This window comes from Lagopus leucura, unplaced genomic scaffold (genome assembly GCF_019238085.1).
Source record: "Lagopus leucura isolate 7727_CA_CO unplaced genomic scaffold, USGS_WTPT01 Super-Scaffold_100012, whole genome shotgun sequence".
Taxonomy (NCBI): Eukaryota; Metazoa; Chordata; class Aves; order Galliformes; family Phasianidae; genus Lagopus; species Lagopus leucura.
Genome location: NW_024962267.1, coordinates 3,194,810 through 3,220,294, shown reverse-complemented (window position 1 = coordinate 3,220,294; position 25,485 = coordinate 3,194,810). Strand labels below are relative to the sequence as shown.

Sequence of the window (25,485 nt, the reverse complement as noted above, 5' to 3'; positions counted from 1 at the left end):
CATGGATACATCTGTGTGTAGGGAACCTGAAATGGGACCATCTATTCTAAGGATTCTGTTACAGATGCGTAATGTCAGATAAGACATTTCTCTTTTAAATTCTAGTTAATGGAGGTAGATAGCAGATAGTTAAACAATACCAAGTCTTCTATAATCTCACTTTCAAGTACAGGGGAGATGAGCTCTCTTAAGGGAGTCCTTTACCCCAATTCAGAGGAGCATGAGGTAAGATATGAGGACCAGATGTTCAAAGAATGGCAGTGCTCATTAGATCTTAGTGCATGAAGAGGATACAAAGGCCAGACGTATAGCCATAACTCCTCCATTTTTCCTTCTGCTTATTCTCATTTTGTTTACACTATTCCCCCAAAGATGTCATCCCTCCTTCTCTAAAATAGCGTTTGAGTTCTTAACTTGGTTTGGTGCACATCATTGAAATGGTAAATAGTAGTCACATAACTAATAAGGACATGTATCTACGTTGAAATACTTCCTCTAAGATGACATTATTTCTTTATTATTTTAGGCAAAAAATTGAGCGATGCACTCTAACTGGTACAAACCGTGAGGTAATTGTTAGTACTGCACTCCATCCATTTGCAATGACATTGTTTGATCAGCATATATATTGGACAGATTGGAACACACGAAGCATTTACCGAGCTAATAAATATGATGGTTCAGATCAAATTGTAATGATCATGAATCTTCCACAAAGACCAATGGATATTCATGTCTGGGCAAAAAGTAAGCAGCAGCAGTGTACCAACCCTTGTAACCAGTTCAATGGTGGTTGCAGTCACATTTGTGCACCAGGTAAGCAACTATGCTTAATGACTACAAGCTGTTAGAATTGCCTATATTAGAAATCATAATGTAACAAGTTTAAGTCGCATGGAGACATCTGAATTAGTCCTTAGTATTTCTAAATGTTTAATAATTATTTCATTTATATAATACAATCAAGATGATTGCTGTTCAGGATCATGGTGCTTTGCCAACACACTTGACGATTTTTGTTGAGAATCTTCACAACTAAAAGTCATGTGTTTCCTAATTTAAACAAAAACATTTTTTTCTAAAATTTTAATTTCTATTTCCTCTGAGGCAGCATGTGAAATGAGCTCAGCAGCACACCTTAATAATGTAGGTATTTATAATATTAACCAATATATGCTTTTAGTATACTGATACCTTAGTAATTTATAGTGGTACAGTATATATTGAACGGATACTGTTTATCACATTTTGGGGGATAGAGCTTCAGCTGGTATTAGCTAGCTCTGATATTTGAAAGCGTCAGAGACCATTTTGCGGTCACTGAAAAATGATTTGGACAGCAAGCAGTTAAGGTGTTCCAAGTTCTGATCTCAGTTTCGTAGGGAACTCTAATTTTCTTGGGTTTCAGTGGGTTTGAATATGCTTAACTGAGGTAAGAATTTGGCTAAGTAGCCACATTTTTAATCTAAGCAGATGATTACAGGGATTTCATTGCATTTCATTTTCATTGCGTTTAGGGCTGCGAACAGTTTCAACAAAACCCTTTCTAAAACATGAGTATTAATTATCAAATATGAATGTAGGTCCAGCTGGTGCGGAATGTCAGTGTCCATCTGAAGGTCGCTGGTATTTAGCCAATAATAACAAGCACTGCATTGTGGATAATGGTACCAGGTGTGACACTGGTTTCTTCACCTGCCTGAATGGACACTGTATCTCAGAGCGATGGAAATGCGACAACGACAATGACTGTGGTGATGGAAGTGATGAGTTGGAGAGTGTGTGTGGTAAGCATTTAAAATAACTGCATGTGAAAGTGATGCAACTTCTGTCCTGGCTGTCTGATGTTTTCTACTGTTTGCATGGCTCTATGATCACGGGTTTTCTAGCTGTAGTTTGGAAATGATCTGTTGCTTGCCTGCTTGTAGAATTTGTTGTGCATTATTAGGTCTGAATGGCAGCAAATTTGCTCTAGAATCCAGAAATGCTATAGTATTAACTTCTTATATACCCAATTTCTCCTTTGTTTAATTCAAATATGTATTTTACTTTTCACGCAGTACGTTTTGCAGCTGTCTTTGCCCTGGCAGGTAAAACTGTTGTGTTTTGATTTGTTACTTTGTCAGAGAACTTAGATTATGCTTTATCCATGTACTATATTCTTCATTAATTTATTAAAATTATTTTTTATTTGTTCAGCTTTCCATACTTGTCAGCCAACAGCTTTTACCTGTGGTAATGGGCGATGTGTGCCCTATCATTACCGCTGCGATCACTACAATGACTGTGGAGACAACAGCGATGAGGCTGGCTGTTTATTCCGAACTTGTGACTCCCACACAGAATTTACTTGCAATAATGGAAGATGTATATCTCTTCAGTACGTCTGCAATGGAGTAAATAATTGTTACGATAACGGCACATCAGATGAGAGAAATTGCCGTAAGTTCCTCCAAATTACTAAGTGCACATTTGAGTCTGACTCTTTAGACCAAAGAAGAGACAAATCTCCTTGAGCGTGAAGAATTATGACAAAGGCAGCAAAAAGGATAAAAGGTTTTTATATTAACGTTACAGGTCCTGGTTTGTGTTATTTTGAAGCAAACTGATCCTTGAAAGATATTCTTGAGTACCCTGAGATCTTTCTTAATAACTGCTGCTTTAATCTGCCTTGACCCAGCAAATACTATTAGAGTGCTTAATGTTAGCTATTGTAGTAATCCCATTGACTTGAAAAAGATTATTTGAGATAAATTGGATGCTGGACCTACATCTATGCAGAATTCACGTGGAATTTGACAGCAGATTTTTACCATAAGCTTTGCAGCATGTTATGTTAAGTATACTGGATTTAATCATGAGGAAAGAATATGTGACTCTTATACAAGCATGATTTATATTTATTCTGTTTAAAATTATAGTCCTTATAGTTTTCAAAAAGTTATCAGTTTTATTTGTTTTCCATAAAACACCAATTTTATGGAATCAGCTCAGTAATAAGTACTAATGCAGTTAATCAAGTTAATCATGGTTTTTTTTTTTTTTGCAGTAAGATTGTTAAATTCTTAGTGAAGTAGTTGATTTAAAAACTAAAAAAACATTGTTTTAACACTGTTTTCTTGAAATATATTATTTGTGACTTATTTCACTTAAAACTAAAAAAATCTGTATATTTGAAATTCCCATTCTAATAGTCATTTGTAGTTGATGTGGTGATTCACACAGTACCAGCTGGTTGCAAATGCAAGCATTACAGTGTGAATGCTTGTCAGTTTACATTCCCTCACCTCTGAGTATTAGCATGTATTTCTTTGATCATGTTTTTGAAACCACTTTTCCCAATAAAAGCAGTGGCCTCGTTGTTTCCATATAGAACAAGAGGTATGAGTGCACTTCAGCATTTGAGCAGAAATGAGAGGAAAATGGTTTGTGTTATTTACACATTTCTTTTTTAATTTTCCAAGGAAATTTGAAGAGAAAGATGGCAGTGAGAACGTATAGTATATTGCTTTACTTTTAATTTGGTATTGTTTTGAGTGGGTGGAGAACATCTGCAGCTGTCTCAGATCTGGGAATTTTTAAAACTAGTTCAGCTTCTTCAAAGACTTTTGGTCGCTTCAGGTGAAAGGGATAGTGAATCACTGACAGTCTTACATCTGAAAAATATGTGACAAAAGGCACTCTGGATTGATCAGAAAAAAAAAAAACAGATCAGATTTTTTTTTGTTTGCTTGTTCTTGCTTTTTTTTAAACAGTGTTATGTACGTGTGTATGAATGAAATGTTTTTGCCCTCTCTTTAAAGCGGAACGAACTTGCCAGTCTGGTTTTACCAAATGCCAAAGCACAAACATCTGCATTCCTCGAACTTATTTGTGTGATGGTGACAATGACTGTGGAGATATGAGTGATGAGAGCCCTACTCACTGTGGTAAGCTGATAGGGCTTTTAACCTCCTTGCACTTCATGGATTTATTTTGGTGCTCTTTACCTTTCTTGTAACTACAGCTGTTCTCAAAATCTACTCTTTTGTAGTATTGGAGAGATAAAAGGTGTAAGTGTTGTATTATTTAATCTTGTTCGTCTAACTTCCTTAAAATTTTATTAGTCTTTTTTGCACAGTTTTTATGCAGTTTTTGAGTGATGATTTTTTTTTGCGTATTCTGCTCTGTATCTTTTTTTGTTTGTTTTTACAAAACTGGCACTTCAGTATTAGTGAATTGACTTTTTTCCAGAACTTCATTATGAGAATATTTTCCTTCTAATTAAATGAAATTATATGTACTCTTAAATGTAATTTCTTTTATGGAGTTATTTATGCCTTAAGAAAGGATTCATAGTTCATTGTTGATTCCAACTTTTATGCAAAACTGTGTAGCTTTTAATAAACTTCAATTACAAAACAGCATATTTTTGCAAGGTAGTAGGTAGTACTTCTTTAAAATGTGGTGGATCTGTTTCTAACGTACAATGGATATTTTCAGACAATGATTTATTTTTAATAGTGTTTGAGTGGATTATGTTTGCTTTGTCTAGTTTTCCTAAAGGTGCATGCCTCGAATTACCCATGCCACAATTATTCTACTCAAAAGATCACCACTTTTATGCATGGGCCTCTACATGTCAAAGAAAAGTGTCTAAATGTATAGACATAATAACCCGTGTACTGCTCATGAAAGGTGTGCTTTTTCCCTTCTGCTGTTTTATGTCCCTTCCCTATTGAATTCTAAAATTGAGAAGAGATGAAGGGGAAAAATGAGGAAGACCTAGGGAGAATAGAAGATAGAGGAAGCCCAAAGATATTAATGAGAAATATGTTAATTGCCTTTGATTTCTATCGTAAAGGCACATAAAGTTTAAAGGCTAAACTAGGTCCCTTTTGGTATCTTGAAATCATCAGAGGGTACAGAATAGGATCAGTAACTACTGAAGAAATTAGCAGACTACCACATGTAGTCTCCTACCACCTACTTTGGGTGCTGAAGAAATTAGTACGTTGGACTGTACTCATTTTCTTGTGCACTAAGCTCGAGTATAAATATAAAACATATTTACAATTGTTGTGTGCAATACTACTTGCAGAACAAATTCTATTTATTAAGTGGTATGTGTGTGTAAGAAAAGAATGTTTTGCATATGAAGTTCAAACTAGTTTGTACAAAGAGCTGTTTACAGACAGGCTACTAAGACCTTTTTCCTAGCATGTTCTTGTGTTTTTGCATAACACAGACTCAAAAACAGCTTAAAATGAGTTGAAAAGGTAACAGGAAGAAAGAAGTCATGCGTAGTTTTTTTTGTTTTGTTTTGTTTTTTTTTTTTTTTCTTCCAGTCTCAATGACTTGCACAAACAACGAGTTTCGTTGTACATCGGGACGCTGTATTCCTGCTCATTGGTACTGTGATCAAGGAGTAGACTGTGCTGATGGCTCTGATGAACCTGCCTCTTGTGGTAATGTACATTCAGAAGATACATACTGAAAGACAAGATGGTTTATGGAGAAACTATAGTGCTTAGAGGCAACAGGTTGAATCCAGATGAGGTGGCTAATAGGTATCTTTTGAGATTTGTTTGCTGACTAAGTAATCTGAGTCACTGAGTAATTAGAGTCAGTAAACATACTTCATGCTATGTGTGGAATATGAAGATTTTTAACTGCAAAAATTGGTTCCTCTCAATGTATAACCTTCTCTCTCTTTTTAAGACTCTGGTGGTGGTGAATCAAGTGATGAGAGTTAGCAAGTATTTTTTCATGTCAATGTTTTGGATGTGAGACCAGATATCTTATTTTACAGGAAGTATGTGTACAATATTCCATTTGGGGGAAAAAAGGAACACGGGATATGAAAGAATGTTTTTGACTAGTATGCAGAAGAGTGTCATAGAATTACAATAGGCAAATACTTTACATGCTGATGGTAGAAACTGATGGTAGTAAGCATGGGGAGGAGGGAGGGAGGTGAAAAGAAGTAGAGTAATCTCTAGGGAGAAAGAAGAGGGACTGACTGAAGCATCTGAGAAGTAACATGACAACACAGTCATTACTGTCACTGTGAAAGGTGACATAACATAAGGCCTCTGTGATCTAAAAAGGGCTGGTAGCTCCCTTTGCACATTTCTAGAGCTGCACCTCAAGCTTGAGAAAATGTTTTGCATCGTATGCCAACTTCAAATCCTCATTACGTAAATAATATAAAAGAAAACAGGGTCATTATGTGCTGACCGCTGTACTCGTATTTAATGCTGCTTTCACATTTTAGTCTCCTGGTCTCAGGTTTCTGAAGCAGGGTGCTTTTGAGGTATTACAAGATCATCAGTATGATAATACAAACAGTACAGTGTTTGTAGAGATTGCCAATATAATTGATCAGAGGGGAACTTTGTGCTTTTAGCAGCACATCTCTTCTACTTAAGCTTTTACTTTACATTTCAAATTTCACGGTCATAGGATTCTCCCTAAAACGCCTCCTTTGTTGTAGCAGTATTATATAGTATTGTAGTTTAACAAGCAAAGTGATTTTATTCATTTTTAAGAGCCTCACCTGCGGACTTGTTCAAGTGACCAATTCAGATGTGATGATGGCAGATGTATCCCAGCAACATGGATCTGCGATGGTGATAATGACTGTGGGGATATGAGCGATGAGGATCAAAGACACAGTTGTGGTAGGTGTCTAGTATTACTTTCTTTGATAGGCTTTTTCCATTAAAAAAAAAAAATGCACAAAAGAAACACACGCAAAAAAACTGATATGAAACAACAAAAACTCTACCATTTTTTCTGTCTATTAAGGTACACTTCGAGGTACATGAGGTACATTTTTCCTGTCCTCAGTTCTCCTTGTGTTGAATTAAAGTAGATAAGACTATTGGTTTAAAAAAAGAAAGAAAGAAAAATATTCCAATTATGTGAGTACTCTTCTTTGAATTGGCAAATTTCAAGTGAGATATTATTTGTATGATTTAGGCAGCAACTTCACCAGAGATACTCACTAACAGCAGAGATACTCATCACACACTACATCTTCTGCGTATTAATATCCACATATTTTGGGCATGATTTCCTTACAAACAAATGAGCAAAATAACCTGTGGCAATTTAGAGGATGAAAAAAAGAGAAGAAAGTTAGACAAACCTGATTCTGCTCCTTGATTTAACAACAGCTGGATTCAATTGCAGTCCTTGCACTATTTAATGTCAATGGTTCTCCATCTGTGTGATCCCTGGAGTATTGAATACATTGAAGAATGTGGGAGCTAGACAGCCTAAGCCTAATATCTGCTCAGTGGCCAGAAAATCTGGCCAGACATGTGGAAAGCTTATACTCAGTATCTAAGATTCAGAGTTCTTCAAGTGGCAGCATTGGGTAAGCAGTTCCAAAGTGCCTTGACTCTTAGCCTCAGTGAAGAGCTATGTCCAGTTTAGAACTGATGGAAATGAGTATGACTTTCATATATGAAAGTGCAGTGATACCTATTTCTGCACATGGAGAAGAGCATGGTCCTGTTGTGGGTTATGTGTTGTTATCCAGGCTGTGTGTTGGGGGGAATGTTTTACACCTAGAGTGCAACTTGCTGACCTGGTGAACGTGCTCTTTATCAGCAAACCGCAGCTGCACAGCTGCAGAGTTCACATGTGCCAACAATCGCCCCCCGCTCAGGAGGTGCATTCCTCGGGCATGGATCTGTGACGGTGACGCTGACTGCAGTGATGCACTTGATGAACACCAGAACTGCACACGAAGGTCTTGCACGGAGAATGAGTTTACTTGTAGTAATGGCTTGTGTATCCGAAGCGCATACAGGTTTGTAACTACCATTTATCTACCATGCATTCGTGCATCAATTTTTACTTGAAAATGATTGGGAGTCTTTCATGTTAATATTCCCAGTGCTCAGCATTGGCATTTAATTTTCTTTTTCTGTACCTCTCATGATGTGATTCTATTCAGCTTGTAGTGGATGCAGAGAATACAAGCAGGACTCACTGGATCAGACTCTGTGATGTGCCCCAGTTTTCTGAAAGTCTTTACTGTTAGAGCCAATAATATGTGACATCCTTTAGAAATCAGAAGAGCGCATCTAGCACTGGAGAATGGTGTCTGCCTTCTTGTGTTTGAAAAAAAGTGTTCATTCTTCTTCAGGTGTGACAGACGGAATGACTGTGGTGATGCCAGCGATGAAAGGGGTTGCATCTATGAGCCGTGTCAGCAGCACCAGTTTACTTGTCAAAATGGACGTTGCATTGCCAAGGCCTACATTTGTGATGGAGATAATGATTGTGGTGATGAATCTGATGAGCTGGAACACCTCTGTAGTACACCAGAAGCAACATGCTCTCCCCATCATTTTAAATGTGACAATGGAAACTGCATTGAAATGGCTAAAGTCTGCAATCGGTTGGATGATTGCTTAGATAATAGTGATGAAAAAGGATGTGGTATGTTTAGGTTTATTTGGACTATCTTAATCTGTTTAAAATGCATTGGCAGATTCAACAGAAAAATGATCTTAAGATAACTTCACAATTACAATTATATCTATTCCGTGGTGGTGGAGGAATGTGTACATTTAATCTTTTTTTAAAATTTGTATTAAATCACATCAATTATATATTGTTTTGACAAACCATGGAAGTTAGCTAATTATGTAAACTGCAAATGCAGATTATAAATTGTTTCATTATTGCCCTTACATTTCCAAAATCCACCACTGGTTTGTGTATTTTTTGCACTCAGTGAGTTTGGCAGCAAGCTTCAAAAGAGCTGAAATAGTTCTTTTTTTTTTTTTTTACGTACTGCCAGCTGAGGTTTGTATTGAGCATTTTCAGGAGAAGGCAGGGAGAGAGAGATAGAAAGAAGAGTATGTTGGAAAATCGCTGCACTGTTTTCTCTGTAAGTCAATTGCTTGAGTAGAGGTTTCTTTCCTTCGCTAGGAATAAATGAATGCAGTGACCCTTCAATCAGTGGATGTGATCATGACTGCACGGACACCCAAACAAGTTTCTACTGTTCTTGTCATCCTGGATACAAACTTATGTCAGATAAACGAACTTGTGATGATATTGATGAGTGCAATGAAACTCCATCAGTATGTAGCCAGATTTGTGAGAACACAGCTGGCTCCTACATCTGTAAGTGTGCCCCAGGCTATATCCGGGAGCCTGATGGAAAAAGTTGCCGACACAATAGTAATATCTCCCCATACCTTATTTTTAGCAACCGTTACTATCTGAGAAATCTCACAGCAGATGGCCAGTCTTACTCTCTCATTTTGCAAGGACTGAGAAATGTGGTGGCACTGGACTTTGACAGGGTGGAAAAAAGGTTGTACTGGATTGATGTGGGGAGGAAGGTCATTGAACGAATGTTCCTAAATGGAACAAATAAGGAGGCTGTGATAAGTGACGATGTGCCGAATGGGGAAGGTATCGCTGTTGACTGGGTTGGCAGGTAAGAAAACACATTTTCTGCCTTTCTGAGCTACTAAGGAAATTGGAGGGAGTTTGCATTAAGATTCTTCTACTTTGTACAAAAACCTCTGAAGAGCATTAAATCAATTTGGATTGTGGATGCAGTATTACACAGCTGCTCTGGAAAATTTATGGGCTTATAATACCTTGCATAGTGCATTTGTTTAATTGGTCTCCTGTCTATTTTACCAAGGTTACATCAGAGTTAATCTCTCATCAATAACGTAGTGCATATGGCTCACGTGAGAAGCATGTTAGGAAATGATCAATGAACAGATGAGCTGAGCAGGCAGCTGGGAAATTATATGTTCCTGGGGGTAGAGATTCTGAGCTTAGGCTAGTAGGTGCTATTATTTGCAGGTGCTAGCAAAGGAAGAAAGGTCAGGACTGAAGCTTCGGTCTTTGCATAACAATACGCTATAAGAGATTACTAAATTCCAGTGAAGAAGTAATAATAAACATTAATGAAGAGCATGTTTTTCTGCTCTTGAAAAATACATCATTTTCTGACACTCAAACCATAGGTTGACATCATTCGCTAAACGCAGGCATTATGAGGACAAAATTGGAAAGCACTTTGCATTGTGGTAATTTTTTAATTGCCTACCATGTATCATAAAGTAGCTTGATTTATTTCCACGGAAACTGCTGTTATTTCGTGCCCCTTCATCAGTTTTTCTTCCTTTTTTTTTTTTTTTTTTTTTTTTGCCTGCATTGCTCTCAGTGTGAAAAGTTCAGAGCTCTTCAGAATAATGAGAGTGATTCAGAAGGTCACAATTGGGACTTACGAGAGCGTGATTTTATTGACGTATTCACAAATCAGTTTTTTCACTGCTTTGTCTCTGAAACTAATTACAGTTATGTTACCAGTCAGTCTAAATGCTTTGTGGTTGATAAAGAGGTGTGGAAGGAAGAGACTAATTTTAGCCAAAGTGATCCTATTGCTCCTTTAATAATAGTTGCTGAATTAATTCAGCTACCATTAGATATGCTTTTAGTCAGCTTTTGTTTAGGTGCCTCAGAAGGGCTAAAAGATCATACAGTGGTGGATAAGTTGGTCTGCAAGTTTCAGTACAGGGTGGGGATTGGGAGATATGAGCTACAGGCTGGGGAAGATTATCTTCTCATTTCTCCTACCTCATGGGAGTACCACAGTGGTGATCAGAGTGATATAGGTAGAGACTTAGGCTGTTTCTGGAGTGATTCTGTGCGCACTGGAGCTGAAAAAACACTGCAGGCAATTTCAAAGTAGCCTACCTTATTTCTAATTAATCAAATTAAATGCTTTATTTTGTTGCAGGCTTTCAAAAATCAATGCATGTTATCTTTGCTTACAGATACAGATAATTCCTAGGCAATGTAAAAGAAAAAAAAAATTTGAAGTGAGATCTAAATTAGGCTTTCAAACCGTAATAGCTAGCAATTTTTGAAGGAGAGCCAACTCTTTTATTTGTTTGATTAGAGCAGATGTGACAGCCTGGAAAAGGCGAACACTTCACAGCTCCAGTCACAGTCCATTATACTGCCTGTGTGTTTTTCTGTTTCTCTTTGGCTGTTGTGGTAGGAAAGGAGAGAAAGAAAAGATTGCTTGGTAATTTATAGGTAAATGGAATATTATTACTCAACTGGGGAACTGCAGGTTTGAATTTTATACCCATGATTGTGGACACAAGTACAGAGGAGTAAAAAAGACAAACTGGAGCATGATATAGAAAAGATCTTAGTACACTATGTATACTCTTCCTTTATTGTGGACATTGCTTCTAGAAGGAAAAAAAAAAGTGAAATTCAACATGAAGTAAAATGAAGAAAGTAAATTAACTCTAAAACATTTCAGAAAATTGTACTGGGTGGATGCCTACAAAGATTGCCTCTATGTCTCTGAACTTGATGGAAGATTCCAGAAAAAACTGGTAGATCGATGTGTGGATATCAACAACACTTACTGCTTTCAGCATCCCAGAGCAATTGTTGTTCATCCAAAATATGGGTATGACATTTCAAAAGTCTTTTTCCTTTTAAATAATTTTGCACTGTCTCTGAAAATCTGAAATAAATTTTGGCTGTGTGCTCTTTGATTTGTGTGACATTAATCTTAGCTGGAGCTTAGGAAAAACAGCAGCTTGCTTTTTGTAGCTTTATATGCAGGGCAGCCTGATACTGAAAGTGGAATTTGGTTGCATGTGGACAAGGAAATGTTGATTGCAAGGCTGAAAAGGTTAACAGGTGCCTGTGCAGCTTGATATACAATGTGGTACTGATTGCATTCTTTGAAGATGATTGTGCTTGCATGCATCTACTTGTTTGCTGTAGTGATTAATATAACAAGTAAATGCATTAACCTTTTACTTATCTTCCTCGGTATCTGGTTAAATTTTTTGCAAGAAATGCTGTCTTTCAGATCTGGCTTCTCGTATTTACTTCAGCATATTTTTACTATCGACCTAATTAGATGTGTTTATTTGAACAGACAGGTTTACTGGACGGACTGGGCAGATCGAGCCTATATTGGACGAGCAGGCATGGATGGCAAGGACAAGACGGTGATTATCTCTACAAAGTTAGAGTGGCCCAATGGACTCACCATAGATTACACCAACGACAAGCTCTACTGGGCAGATGCCCATCTAAATTACATTGAGTACGTACACAGAGAAGAATAAAACAATTAAATAATTTGCTCATACTGGATTTCAGTGGTAGCCTTTGTAAATGCTGTAAACACAATGCTTCTATCTATTGATGCTATAGGAAATTAGAGTCAGGAAGTCTGGAGCAGTAGGTGAAATGAATGACACAGTAGCCTTGCAGTGATAGTTCATATATTTGCATTCCAGGTCCTGCTAGAAATGTTCCAAAACTATTGAAAAACTCAGGTTAAAAAAGTCATAATCTATGCTTAAAATATGCAAGTTACCAATATCTATACCTTGCCTGAGTCAAGGCAGAATTGAATGTAAAATAACTACTTGTGATGCCCTTCTGTCTATATGCATGAGTTCAGCTGCGGTGTCTAAACTAGTTATGTGCTAATAAAACAATACACAAATCATTAGAGGATGTCTGAAAACTTATGTGTAATGTTATCCTCAGCTTTTATGGAGGTGTCCATAGATACAGTATGAAATTTCCTGTTGGCACATAGCTTCTTCTTGTCAATTGATAAAAAATGTATTAGTGGAAAATTGGAAAAAAATCTGTTAAAATCCACAAGTAACACTCTGGTTCTTCTGAAGGCATTGAATCACTTCAAAACAAATCCTTTATATTCATGTTTATATATGTGCTTAGGGTTATGCTTTCATCCATTTTTTTTCTTTACATTTCATTCTTCTGGCAGCCTTTTCTATGCTGAAGTATTAAGAATATCCTATTTTAAAAATATATTAATATCTCCATTTTTCTTAATTTCTCTTGTATTTCATGTTTTAACCCTATATGGTAAGATCACAACAAAAATATTAAATTTATTAAAGGCACCTTATCAGAGGAGGCTCTAAATCATCAAGTCATTGAAATTTATGTGTATGAAATTTAAAGATTTAGGAGACCTATTGTGTTAAGTATTCAATTATTAGCAGTGTGGATGAACCAGGCAAGCCCGTCTCTCATGTGGCAGAAATAACTTACTGTAAAACATTAAGTGTGCAAAATGTCATTGGATTAGGTGACATACTTCTATGGGAAGACTTCATGCATCAGTGGATGTTCCCCTATTACACTTTTTTACCTAGAACAACCTGTTTTACTTCTCTGCATATCTTAAAATTTATTTACTGAGGACAGTGCTCTATCATAGGACTAAAGAAGCTGCAATTCCAGTGTTATATGTCCTGGTCCAATAAAGATCTAACATTAACATACAAAGATGAGAAGATTGTATAGCATTTATCTGAATGTTTTGCACATTTTCCTTTATCTAGGTACTCTGACCTAGATGGACATCATCGTCATACCGTATATGATGGGACATTGCCTCACCCATTTGCAATAACCATTTTTGAAGACACAATATATTGGACTGATTGGAACACAAGAACTGTTGAAAAAGGAAATAAATATGATGGATCAGACAGGACTGTTCTTGTGAACACCACGCATAGGCCATTTGACATCCATGTTTACCATCCATACAGACAACCTTTTGGTGAGAAAACAGTATTATATTTGAATTTAGAGGGCCAGCTGTTATCTGGAAACTAATGTAAAAAATCCTGAGTGGACTCCGTTTTCTCATTCGCTCGGGGAAATGAAATGCACAGAGTAAATGTACTTCTCTGCTTTACACATACAAATGGTCCTTGATTAACTGCTGAAATAGAATCAGATTGGAAATGTGTTATTTTAAATTAGTTTCTTAAAATTCAAGACCAGTAGTATACATTTCATGCGTGTGAAATCATATGTGTTTATCTCTCTGAGTGCCTGATAATCTAGATTTTGTTTTTAGACCTACTACATGTAAGTTTTCAATACAGCATGAGAGGAATCTATTGAAGATTGAGCCCATTATGTCCTGGGATTTGCAATGTGTGGTAATATTTTTCTTTTTTTTTTTACCAGTTAATAATCCTTGTGGCACCAACAATGGTGGTTGTTCCCATCTGTGTCTGATAAAAGCTGGTGGTCAGGGTTATTCCTGTGAATGTCCCGATAACTTCATGATTGTACAGTTTGGCAGTACAGCACACTGCCTTCCAACATGCTCCAGCACCCAGTTCCTCTGCGCGGACACAGAGAGGTAGGTGCTGTTCACATTCTTTTTTCTGATGCCTTTTAAGGATACATTCCACAGTTTAGTCTTTTGAAAAGGGCATTAAAGCAGTAATTCCTCCTATTATTCTGTGGTGTCCTAGGAAAGACAAAGCCAGGACCAGACTTTGTTTTGGAAAAGTATATATGGGCTCCTAGTTTAAATGTTGTGGGGTTTTTTTTTTTGTTTTTTTTTTTTTTTTAACTTTTTTCCCCACTGCACAGCATTGCTGTGTAATGCCTGGAACTTTTCTTATTTGCACATCTTTTGTAACACATCTCTTTCTTCCAAGTACATGCTGTCTGGGAGTATCCTAGGAAAGCAAACAACAACAACAAAAAAAAGCATTTGAAAGGTGTGAGGATGTGTTTCATACCCCTTTCTCTGAGATAGCTGCAGTGGGAGGTGAGGAATGTAGCCTAAGAGCTGCTATGCTGACACTGTATCACTCTGGAGATTTTGAGACTGTTGTGTTTGTAGGGTGACGTTTTGAAGCAGTGTTACAATGATGATCTCTTATAAAATTCTTGTGCTGAACAAGTGAATTATTAAAATGTTACCTGATAAAAAATCTAAATGAAGATTGATTTCAAAAGCTGAGAGATGGTTACCATAAGTACACATTAAAATTCAGTCCTTATTAATTTACTATGAACACCTTTTAGAGATCAGCCAGTATCATTTGTTTCTAGAGGGTCTTTTGGCATAACTCGTTAGCACTTGACATATGAAGCAGAAGAGATGAAATTCAAGGTGTCTTCGCAGTTTTAAGAAACAGAGTGAGACAAGACAGTGTTCTGTGCTGTGAAAGGATGTTTTTCTGTTTGTTTTATCTGTAGAGACACTTCCTCAACAAAACATTGTTCTCTCTTTGTAGGTGCATTCCTATCTGGTGGAAATGTGATGGACAGAGGGACTGTCGAGATGGCTCTGATGAGCCCCCTACCTGTCCACACCGATATTGCCCTGTTGGTCAATTCCAGTGTAACGATGGGAACTGCACAAGCCCACATTTCTTATGTAATACTCAGTCAGATTGCCATGACAGATCAGATGAAGATCCTGTACTTTGCGGTACGTTATCAGTAATAATTCTAAGTGAGTTTTGCCAGTACAAACCATGCAAACAAAGTATACTGTTATCATTATCCCCTTCTTATGGGTGAAAATGGTAGGTAGAGAGATACAGGTCCTAACTGGCTAGTCTAGCACCCACAAGGATGATTTATTTCAGTACAGAAAAGAACGAGAGAGTAAAAATTCACAAAATGTAAAAATGTCTTATGCCTTTGACTCAGATTTGCACTGGAAGTAGGATCCATTCTGTTTTATCTAGTGTAAATCCATGACCTATATTATGAATCTAAGCCTTCCTGATCTGTCCATGGGTGTACTCATTTTTCCCATATTGAGCTTTGCACGACAAGACAAAATTATTTCTTTCTCTGTATTGCTCAAAACCCAGCACATGTGGGAGACTGCTTTGGATTGTAGCATTTTGGCAATAGATCCTAATTATGCTTGTGGAGAAATATTGTTGCCTTAGAAACCTTTTTGCACATACTTACATCTAAATTATAAAGTGCATCAGTTGTCTTCTGCTTGTGAATAATTTATTTCTGGCAGTTCTGAGCATAGTAATATAAAGGAGAACAACAGTGTGCTTATGTAATTGATAGTTTCATTACCATTCGTTAGCCAAGTCTTTCTAACAACGACAGAATTATATGAAATTACAGTTTTACATGAGTTTCAAATAGCTAAACTCTTAAATGTGGCACAGAGGATTATTTAAAGTGTAAATTTGGCAGCTGCACAGCATGTCACTGTTTCTTATGTACTGGGTACACTTCAAAGTCAGTTTGGATCTGTATAGTTCCTTCTATTCATCATCTTGTGCATGGAAATAGCATCTTTTAGTTTGGAAAATATGCGGAAATCATGATGTATTGCTTCCTTTTGAAGAGTTTTTCAGTATATATGAAATAGCAGTATGGTAATGTTCAGTGAGATATAAAAATTCAGGAAGATTTGTACGAGGCTAGTGTTGACTTTTGTTTTCATAGATCTTGAAATATCCCCCAGTTCATCAGTATTGCTGACGTTTGTGTTCCATGCCTTGACCTGGCAATAGAGGGTATACATTTACATACAGATTATGGAGATGTCATTAGCATGATCTTCTGTTTCCTAGCCCATTCCTTCATAGCTTAGAGGAACTAAGCAAATCAGACAAAATGAATCTAAGTTGGTAGCATGGCTGGAGGCACAATATCACTTCTTCTCTGCTTAGTGACTGGGAGCCTCTGCCTCCATAATATTTGAATACTGGGTCTAGTCTCTTCTGTTTTTAGGAGAAGATAGTGCTGTCTCATTCATAGAAAAACTTAGGGACTTAGTGAGCTTGTGGGAAGTTTACGCTGTAGCATTAGAAATCTGTACCTGAACTGGGCGAGTAGGTTCTGATATTTTAGATGTTTGTTGACTTAAAGATGAAACAAACAAGTGTAGACGTAATAAATGCGCAATTGAAGTAACACTGCTGCAGCGGATTATTTCTCTAAGTAAGTTTCAGTATCATAACAGCCAATTTGTATTGTTTCAGCTAATCATCAGTGTGAAACTCATCAGTGGCAATGTGCCAATAAACGATGTATCCCAGAAGCCTGGCAATGCGATAGAGAGGATGACTGTGGTGACAACTCGGATGAAGATATTACTCACTGTGCAAGCAGGACCTGTCCCCCAGGCCAATTTAAATGTGACAATGGCCGCTGCATCCCAGAGTCCTGGAAGTGTGATGTGGATGATGATTGTGGCGATAACTCTGATGAACCATTCCATGAATGCAGTAAGCATTTAGCTGTAGTAAGCTGTCTACATTATGATGCACCTAAAGCAGAGCAGACTGCATTACTTAATTTTTCTGAGGTTGAAAATTAATTGGAAATAAATATTTCCTTCAAGGTAGTTGCTGACATAGAAGAAGAGTACTAGAAAGCATAGATTCTATGTGATAATTCACTGCTTTATCATTCTTGCAAATGAGGATGCTTAATTATGCTGACTTGCTTACCAAGAACCGACAGTATCTCACACTGACCTCCTTCACGCTAGCAGAGTCATTTGCTTGGTCCTTAAAAACCTTTTTTACAAAACATTATGTACCTACATGATCTATTGCCTGTATAGAGACAGCGAATGCGAGTTCACCCGTTTCTACCTTGCTCCATTTTGGAGTGTGATATATGCCATGCTTTTTATGGAGAGACAAAATATGTCATGACAAGTCCAGTAGTAGAAAGTATGGACTAAATGCCAATTGTATAAGGCAAAATAGCAAGATCAGTTTTCTGGCTAACATCTACTACTTATGTTGCAGTGGGCCCTGCTTATCGTTGTGACAACCACACACAATTCAGCTGTAGAACCAGCTACCGGTGTGTACCGCTGTGGGCAGTGTGCAATGGGAATGATGACTGCAGAGACAACAGTGATGAACAAGGCTGTGGTATGTTTGGAAAAGAAGATACATTCAACATAATTTGTGCCAAAAAGATTTCTTCAATTTGAGTTTCTGAAAATCTTTTCAGTGATAATGAATCTGTTTTTTTTTTTACTAATATCATCTAATTGCACTGGTAGTTACATGTCTTGAGGAAAACTTCTGTGTGTAGTGATTCATTGTGCAGCTCATGTATTTATGAGCTCTGAAGACCAGGATTATATTATTTTGACTTATATGTCATCAAATGAAAGAGGAAATATTTTTACTTGAGCTCAGCTAGTATAGACTGTTAAAAGTGTCAGTGTGTTCTACATTTATGTAACTACTGTACTCCGGAAACCATTAGCATGGGAAGTATAATGATACTTTCCCAGACTCTTACATTTATGTTGAAACCTCTCATAAGCTTTCACACAAAATTTATTAGGAAATCAGTTCTCTATATCAAGACCAGAAAAGAGTCAGAATTATAGCGTTCTACGAAGACTGCAGTTGTTATTCTCTGCTTGTAGAATTAATTGTAAAAAAGCATGTCACCACAAAACATGCTCCTTCATTCAGAAATGCTTTTCTTTGGGCTCTTTATTAGTAGATTAATACAATCCATACATTTTAGTAGCTGTTAATGTATTAAGTTACTCTTTCATGGATAGAGTTGCTCCTTTAAAAGCAGGATAGAGGGCCAGATTTATTAGAATCCCTCATACTGGATAGTGGCACTGTAAGGAGCAGTCATTCTTTTCCTTTGATAGTATTATATAGCATTTATTTTTTTTGTTTCTCTGTCTCACTTCTATATTGTTACTTCAGCTGTTTCTTAATCACTTGTCATTTGGCCCAATTTTTTACACAACTGCCTTTATCTACTTTCATTATCTTTGGTGCTTTTCATCTCATCCAAAGATTATACTAATATGTGCTGGTCTCATGTTTTGTTGGCAAACATCTTTTGCTGCAGAGGAGATGACTTGCAGTCCTTCTGGAGATTTCCGTTGTGACAATCATCGGTGTATCCCACTGCGCTGGAAGTGTGATGGAGATAATGACTGTGGAGATCAGTCTGATGAGCACAACTGCAGTGAGTTCTTTTTTGGCTATAACAACATAGTCTAGCTTTTGACTTAACTAGCTCTTTGCTTCTTATGAAAATGTGGCTGACAGATCTCAGTTGCAGTCACTCAGTGGATTTACTTCAGAGTCTTTTATTTTCTTTGCTGAACAATCACGATGACGCCTTCAGGCATTTTTGACCAATAAAAGAAACTAGTAAATCTAGTAATCACTGTAAGATAAATTCACATTGTCTGCTAGGGAATGACATTTGAATTCTGCCCTGTCTGCAAATGTAGGAGCGTATAGTTTTGTAAGGAGTTAACCTTGATTACTTTTTCCTAATTTGAAATACACATTACTTCTGTCTAAGTTTGTGATAATTTTTTTTTTCCATGCAATGAGGAATAAAGTGCAAAGAGTATGGAGAAGAGCTGTTAAAATATTATTCAGTTTTAGTTTATATTACATCACAAGCTAGTATTGCTTTTGTTTGGTTTAGTAAGGCAGGTGTGGGTATTTAAATCCACAACTGGGAAAATTTATAAGTTTGTACTTCTGTTTTAAATGAAGGTCCCCGTGAATGCACAGAAAGTGAATACCGTTGTGACAATCTGCGCTGCATTCCTTCCCGCTGGGTCTGTGATCACGATGATGACTGTGAAGACAATTCAGATGAACGTGATTGTGGTGTGTATTGCCTGGATGCTGCCTCTTACATGTTCATACTTTATTTCTAAATTAGTAAGTTTTCTGCAAAATGATATTTTATTGGAAGCATCTTTAGTGGAGTAACATTGACCGTGTCACTTTAGTTGTTTCACCAGAAACAACAGTTTCTGCAGTTATCACAGTTTTAGTGGTCTGGGATGTTGCACTCTTCTGTAGGATGATGTTCTCTAAAGCTGAACACTTAATAGGATTTGAATGAAGAGAGATTTCAACAGTTACTTCTGAATCTTTTCAGAGCTGAGGACCTGCCACCCAGGTTATTTCCAGTGTAATAGTGGGCACTGTGTTGCAGAGCGCTTCAGATGTGATGGAAATGCGGACTGCCTTGATTTCTCTGATGAAATAACTTGTCGTGAGTTTCAAGTTTCGCAATTGATGATCATTGAGCTTAATTCCAGAAAGAGATGCACTTTACTGTCTCTTTACATGAGGTTACTCCTTAGAGGTACTGAATTCTGCAGTAGCAGGTGGTGTCAGTAGAAGTTGAGGAAAATAATGTTCTGAATCAGCTTTTTAATATATTAGTAGATTACCTTCTCTTACGTTAATTGTAAGGACAGTTGTAATGCTAGGAAATCAGTATGCTTACCAGGTTCAGCAGAAGGTATACGTGATTGAATTAAAATTCTTGACTATCCCACTTATACTGCAAGGTCCACTGTTTCCAGTTGACCTGCATTCTAACAAGGTTTTGTAATGGAATGGGATTTTATAATGCTTAAAGGAGTGGATAGCTTCTATCTATTGATTCCTTCTATTTATTGATCTGCAGTGAAGAAACACCCTAATGTTTGTATTACAGCAGTTAATAGTAATGTCATAATTTTATATTTTTCAGCAACACGGTATCCTAATGGTACATACTGTCCACCCATGATGTTTGAATGTAAAAACCATGTCTGTATCCAGCCATACTGGAAATGCGATGGTGATAATGACTGTGGAGATGACTCTGATGAAGAACTTCACCTTTGCTGTAAGAGAGAAAATTGATACCAAATGTAAAAATGTAGAATAAAACATAATTACAATTGGAGGAGTACATCAGAGAGTAAGGATGGTGCTTTATATTTTCAAGTGAGATAGTTAAAATAAAGGCATAAGTTTGCCTTTGAAGTTATAATTCAGGGAATGTATATTCTCAAAGGTGAGCCTTCAAAACTGTAAGAGTCAAAACATCTTTCTAAATATAGATGACCACTTAATTAGCGTGGTGAGTTTTCTGTCAGCTTCCTTAAACAAATCTAGCAACCTCAGTGTTATATGTAGTCATAGGATATCCTTTTCGCCAAAGATCACGTACTGTCTTCTGACAAAAAAAATATGTAGTGCCCTGACATGATCACCAAAATGTAGAGAAGATGTTCTTTTGAATGCGCCAGATTGCATTTTAAAATATAGGAAATGTTTCAGTGTTACAGGTTAAAACTGAGCAGGATAGCTTGTGACTCACTGGCATGAAGTTGTCTTTGTGACTGACTTGATCTCTTCTTTTCAGTGGATATTGCTTGTGAATCTCCATTCCGTTTCCGATGTGAAAACAATCGCTGTATATATAGTCATGAGCTGTGCAACCAGGAGGATGACTGTGGAGATGGAAGTGATGAGAAGGAGGAACATTGTATGTATACACAGAGAATTTAGCAGCAAATAGGAAATTCGGTAATTGTGGTGTATTTTAATAGTGCTGAAGACCTTCAGAAATGTCAAAACCAAGCATAAGTATATGAAAACTGGTTCTTAAATATGAAATAATTTGAACTGTTATTATTGGTACTGTATTCACAGCTCTCCGTATAAGTTGCAAAAATAAACAGCGGTTTGCCTTATAAGTACAGAGTATGGTTTTTGAAATAAAACTTTATTATGAACTTTACTAAATTTATTTACGATAAAGTCCTTTTAAAATAAGAAGAAAAAATTTGGTTGTATTATGAGATAAGAATGTGATGGATAAATGAGAGTTCTTTATATAGATAAGTGGGGACTTCTGAATTTATAGCACAGTTATGTAAACAGTAAATTTTGATATTTAAGGCCTAATCCTACAGAAGATCTGTTAATGTTTAGTAGGGTTTTGCCCTCAGATGTTTTATGTAATTCATATTGACTGTGCTGATCTTTGTATTATGAAGTGTAATCGTTTTTTGTTGTTTATTGAGCAACCAAAATAAGCCAGCTTACTTGTTATTGCTATTGTGCAATAGTTAATAGTCAAGTTAATAGTACTAGTATCTCAACCTCTTGAAGTCTGTAGTAGGTATATAAAGAGTTAAAGGGTATTAATAGGTTTGCACTATCAAAAAAAATAAATTAGCTATTAACAGGAAGAATCTACCTTTTGCCTTCATAAGATAAAGGGCATCTTTCAATTCACTGAGGTGTGACTAGAGGTCAGAATGCCCTAATTAGCTCTACTACAGACTTTCAGTGTCACTCTAGTCATTATTTTACCAGATTGCATCAGCTTTCCTCTTTAAAAATTTGTAATAGTGCTGTTTGTGTAACTGAACTTGTGATACAAGACTGCTTATCTTTTCAACTGTAGGTAGAGAACCAACTCCAAGACCTTGTACAACTGAAGAATTCAAGTGTAGTAATGGAAATTGTATTCCTCTACATTATGTCTGTGACAATTATGATGACTGTGGAGACCATTTTGATGAAATGGGCTGCAGTAAGTAATAATAGAACACAAAATTTCAATGCTATTAAAATAAACATTTCAGGAACAGTACATATTTCTTGGATAGAATACTAGGAATTGTTAATGTTGAATTAGCCTGTGAGGGGTTTAATCTGATTAGCCATGGCAATATCATTTTTTTAACTTCTTTCAGGGAAAGCCTTAAGGAATTCACTGCTGATTTCTCTGTTTCACATACATTCCGAGTTGTCTTTAGGTAATAAAACCCAGTGCAGTGATGATTGATGAAAATATAAAAATACAGAAATAATGTGAAACAGTGAAAATCAGAGACATATCCTGACATTCAGCATTCCGCATTTGTGGATAGATGCAAATGCAGGTCAGATGTTAACATTTGTAACCTTCCCAACATCAAAAACCTGAGATGTTGAGAGAAAAGCTTTTTGTCTGTTTCTACATATATATTGAATTGAGATGTTTATATTAGCACTGGGATGTGTATGTATGTTATAAATGAGATAATGAGCTTAATGTGATGTCTTAGTATCTTTTCATATGCTCTGTCAATAAACATGTACTTCTTTCCTACTTACATACAATGAATAGGAAAGGACTTTGTATATATGTGAAGTACGTAAAAATCAATTTAATTCTGTATGTACTCTGAGAAGAATACAATCTTCTATCTGTCACATATTATCTATCATACTTCACTTGCCTTTTCCATTATAGGCATGTCTCAAAGGGTAGTGCTTTTTATGCAGTGACCTATATTGACTTCAGAAGGCTTTAAATGAGGTACTGGGTGAGCAAGCTGTCTGTGCCATGTATGGTAGCAATTAAGAACACTTTTTGCTTAGATGATAAGGAAAGAATAGATAAGAAGGAGGCAGATTGGCCAAGCTACTAGCTAGACAAGTATGTTAAATAGATTATACAGTTGCTGCAGATACTTTTGAGGAGCTATACTTTTGATTATGGCTATTATCCTGACCCTGATCACCTGCTTCTACAGGTGAAACTATTCTTAGTTGACTCTTGACTGGTGCTTACTGTGGGCTGTAAGTTACTTATGCCTTAGAGATAAGATGTTCACTTTAATTGGATTTTGCTTAGGAAAATAATACTACCATTGAAAATAGCTCTCATATATACAACGATCAAAATTATGACTTTCTTATCACTTCATTTTTATGGTTATAAATGTCTAATTTGTTATTTTCAGATCCTGGAACAGAACGAACTTGTGCAGAAAATATCTGTGAACATAACTGTACCAACTTGAGTGAAGGAGGCTTTATCTGTTCTTGTAGGCCAGGTTACAAGGCCAGTGAAAATAACCGAAACTCCTGTGATGGTATTTTCAGTCTTATAAACATCTTCTCCCTGACAAGTGTTCAATGACCTATCACTTCATCGTTCTATATGGCTACTTATTCTTGCATTATAACAGGATGTTTGTACATTTACCAAATGCTTCTTAAACCATTTTGCTGCTTAAACATGTTCGCTAACATGCAGGTCATTCAACAAAGGCTTGTTCCACAGTTCAGATTTGTTCTAGCCTTTATTTTATTTTTATTTTGTATGTATACGTTTTTGGTTTTTTGTGTATACATTTAGTTGTATTTTTGCAAACTGAGGAACGGAAATTTGCTTTTATTTTTCCTTACTAAAAGAAAACTTACTGGAGGCTATGGTTCTCATTTTGTACTGTTCTCAGTAAAGACTTGTGCTGTTTTTTTTGCCTTGATTATATGTAGATAAAATATTATGAGGAGTTTACCCAAAGGCTGTCGTTGGTGGTCATGCAACATAGTACCTTCATGTTTACCATTTCAGTATGTTCTGATGTGATTGCTTCTTGTTTGTTGATTCCAGATCTGATGGATGATTTGAATAGTTTTATTAAACATGGTACAAGACCATTCTTCCTGATCCTTCCTGCTGATACAGTTTCTTAGGGATGAAGTCTTTTTTGCTTCACCATTTTTACAGGGTTTTGCTCTTGCATCTCGTTGTAGTTCACCAAAGACAAAAGATGAGGCAGATTTAGCAGAAAAATATGTGATCAAAAACGTGCCTCTGAAAAGTAATCCGATAAGCAGGAGCTGGAGTTCTTTTAGATAACTGATATTGATGTTATTGAGATTAAAGATTTATTAGGTCATTGATCTTTTAGAGTATATGGGTAAAGGCTATACCTACAGCGTCATAGAGTAAAGATGGTCGACCAAGTTGTGGAAGAAGGAGATTAAACTCCATATACCTTCTCTTTACAGATATCAATGAATGCGAGATCTTTGGAACGTGCACCCAGGACTGCAGAAATTCCAAAGGAAGCTATGAATGTTTTTGTGCAGATGGCTTCAAGTCAGTAGGTGATCAGCAAGGGAAACAGTGTGCAGCTAATGGTATGTTAAGCAACAGCAAGATTGATTGCTACCTGTAAAGAGCAAGAACATATAGAGAGTTGGAGCAGCAGATAATAATAATAGAACAGTAGTACAGAGCTGTAGAAAAAAAAGAAATAAACTGATAGCACATTAGTATTACATAAAATACTGAAACAATTTTGTATTTAGATAATTACTTACAGTGTAGCATATAGCAGATGACGTAGAGGATGACCTCTTCTGTGAAGAAAGGTTGAGGGAACTGGGCTTTTTTAGCTTGAAGAAGAGAAGGCTCAAGGGAGACCTCATTGTGGCCTTCCAGTGCCTGAAGGGAGTGCATAAACAGGAGGGGGAATGATTGTTTACATGGGTGGATAGTGATAGGACAAGGGGGAATGGTTTTAAACTGAGACAGGAGAGGTTTAGGTAAGGTATTAAAAGTTTTCACTTGGTGGTGACACACTGCGACAGGTTGCCCAGAGATGTATTGGATGCCCCATCTTTGGATGCATTCAAGGCCAGGCTGGATGTGGCTCTGGGCAACTTGGTCTTACAGGTTGGCTACCGTGCCCACAGCAGGGGGGTTGAAACTAGATGATCTGTGAGGTCTTTTCCAATCCAGTCCATTCTATGATTCTGTGATATGATTTTTTGCTTGATAGTCTCTGTATGGGCTAGTATCTGAAATCTAGTTCTTGAAATACCTTTTCCATAGGAAGAAGCGTCTAGACATCACATCTGACAGATCTGGAAATTTTCAGGGCTCAGTGACAGAAGATAATATGATTGTAGTTGGTAACATTATAAAATCACTTGTGCCTGAAGTTCTACTATGTAGATGTGATTAACATAGGAGGAATTTTCCAGAATAAGGCCTAAGATCCAAGTCCATGACTCCCAGCTGGACACTGTCATTAAAAAAAGGGCT

General features: G+C 36.7%; 1 protein-coding gene across 1 annotated transcript in view; it reads left to right on the top strand.

Moving 5' to 3' along the window:
* Nucleotides 1-25,485, top strand: part of LRP2 (LDL receptor related protein 2) — a 136,761-nt gene that overhangs the window by 95,244 nt on the left and 16,032 nt on the right. The window contains exons 46-69 of the mRNA XM_042874951.1: nucleotides 527-816; nucleotides 1,584-1,787; nucleotides 2,200-2,442; nucleotides 3,804-3,929; nucleotides 5,328-5,452; nucleotides 6,533-6,662; nucleotides 7,600-7,801; nucleotides 8,141-8,436; nucleotides 8,932-9,448; nucleotides 11,306-11,458; nucleotides 11,939-12,109; nucleotides 13,392-13,615; nucleotides 14,032-14,209; nucleotides 15,099-15,295; nucleotides 16,827-17,072; nucleotides 17,604-17,732; nucleotides 18,688-18,807; nucleotides 19,353-19,469; nucleotides 19,747-19,863; nucleotides 20,350-20,487; nucleotides 21,010-21,132; nucleotides 22,060-22,188; nucleotides 23,387-23,518; nucleotides 24,444-24,575. Of these exons, the coding sequence (XP_042730885.1) occupies nucleotides 527-816; nucleotides 1,584-1,787; nucleotides 2,200-2,442; nucleotides 3,804-3,929; nucleotides 5,328-5,452; nucleotides 6,533-6,662; nucleotides 7,600-7,801; nucleotides 8,141-8,436; nucleotides 8,932-9,448; nucleotides 11,306-11,458; nucleotides 11,939-12,109; nucleotides 13,392-13,615; nucleotides 14,032-14,209; nucleotides 15,099-15,295; nucleotides 16,827-17,072; nucleotides 17,604-17,732; nucleotides 18,688-18,807; nucleotides 19,353-19,469; nucleotides 19,747-19,863; nucleotides 20,350-20,487; nucleotides 21,010-21,132; nucleotides 22,060-22,188; nucleotides 23,387-23,518; nucleotides 24,444-24,575 (4,439 nt within the window). The remainder of the gene's footprint in view (nucleotides 1-526; nucleotides 817-1,583; nucleotides 1,788-2,199; nucleotides 2,443-3,803; nucleotides 3,930-5,327; nucleotides 5,453-6,532; nucleotides 6,663-7,599; nucleotides 7,802-8,140; nucleotides 8,437-8,931; nucleotides 9,449-11,305; nucleotides 11,459-11,938; nucleotides 12,110-13,391; nucleotides 13,616-14,031; nucleotides 14,210-15,098; nucleotides 15,296-16,826; nucleotides 17,073-17,603; nucleotides 17,733-18,687; nucleotides 18,808-19,352; nucleotides 19,470-19,746; nucleotides 19,864-20,349; nucleotides 20,488-21,009; nucleotides 21,133-22,059; nucleotides 22,189-23,386; nucleotides 23,519-24,443; nucleotides 24,576-25,485) is intronic.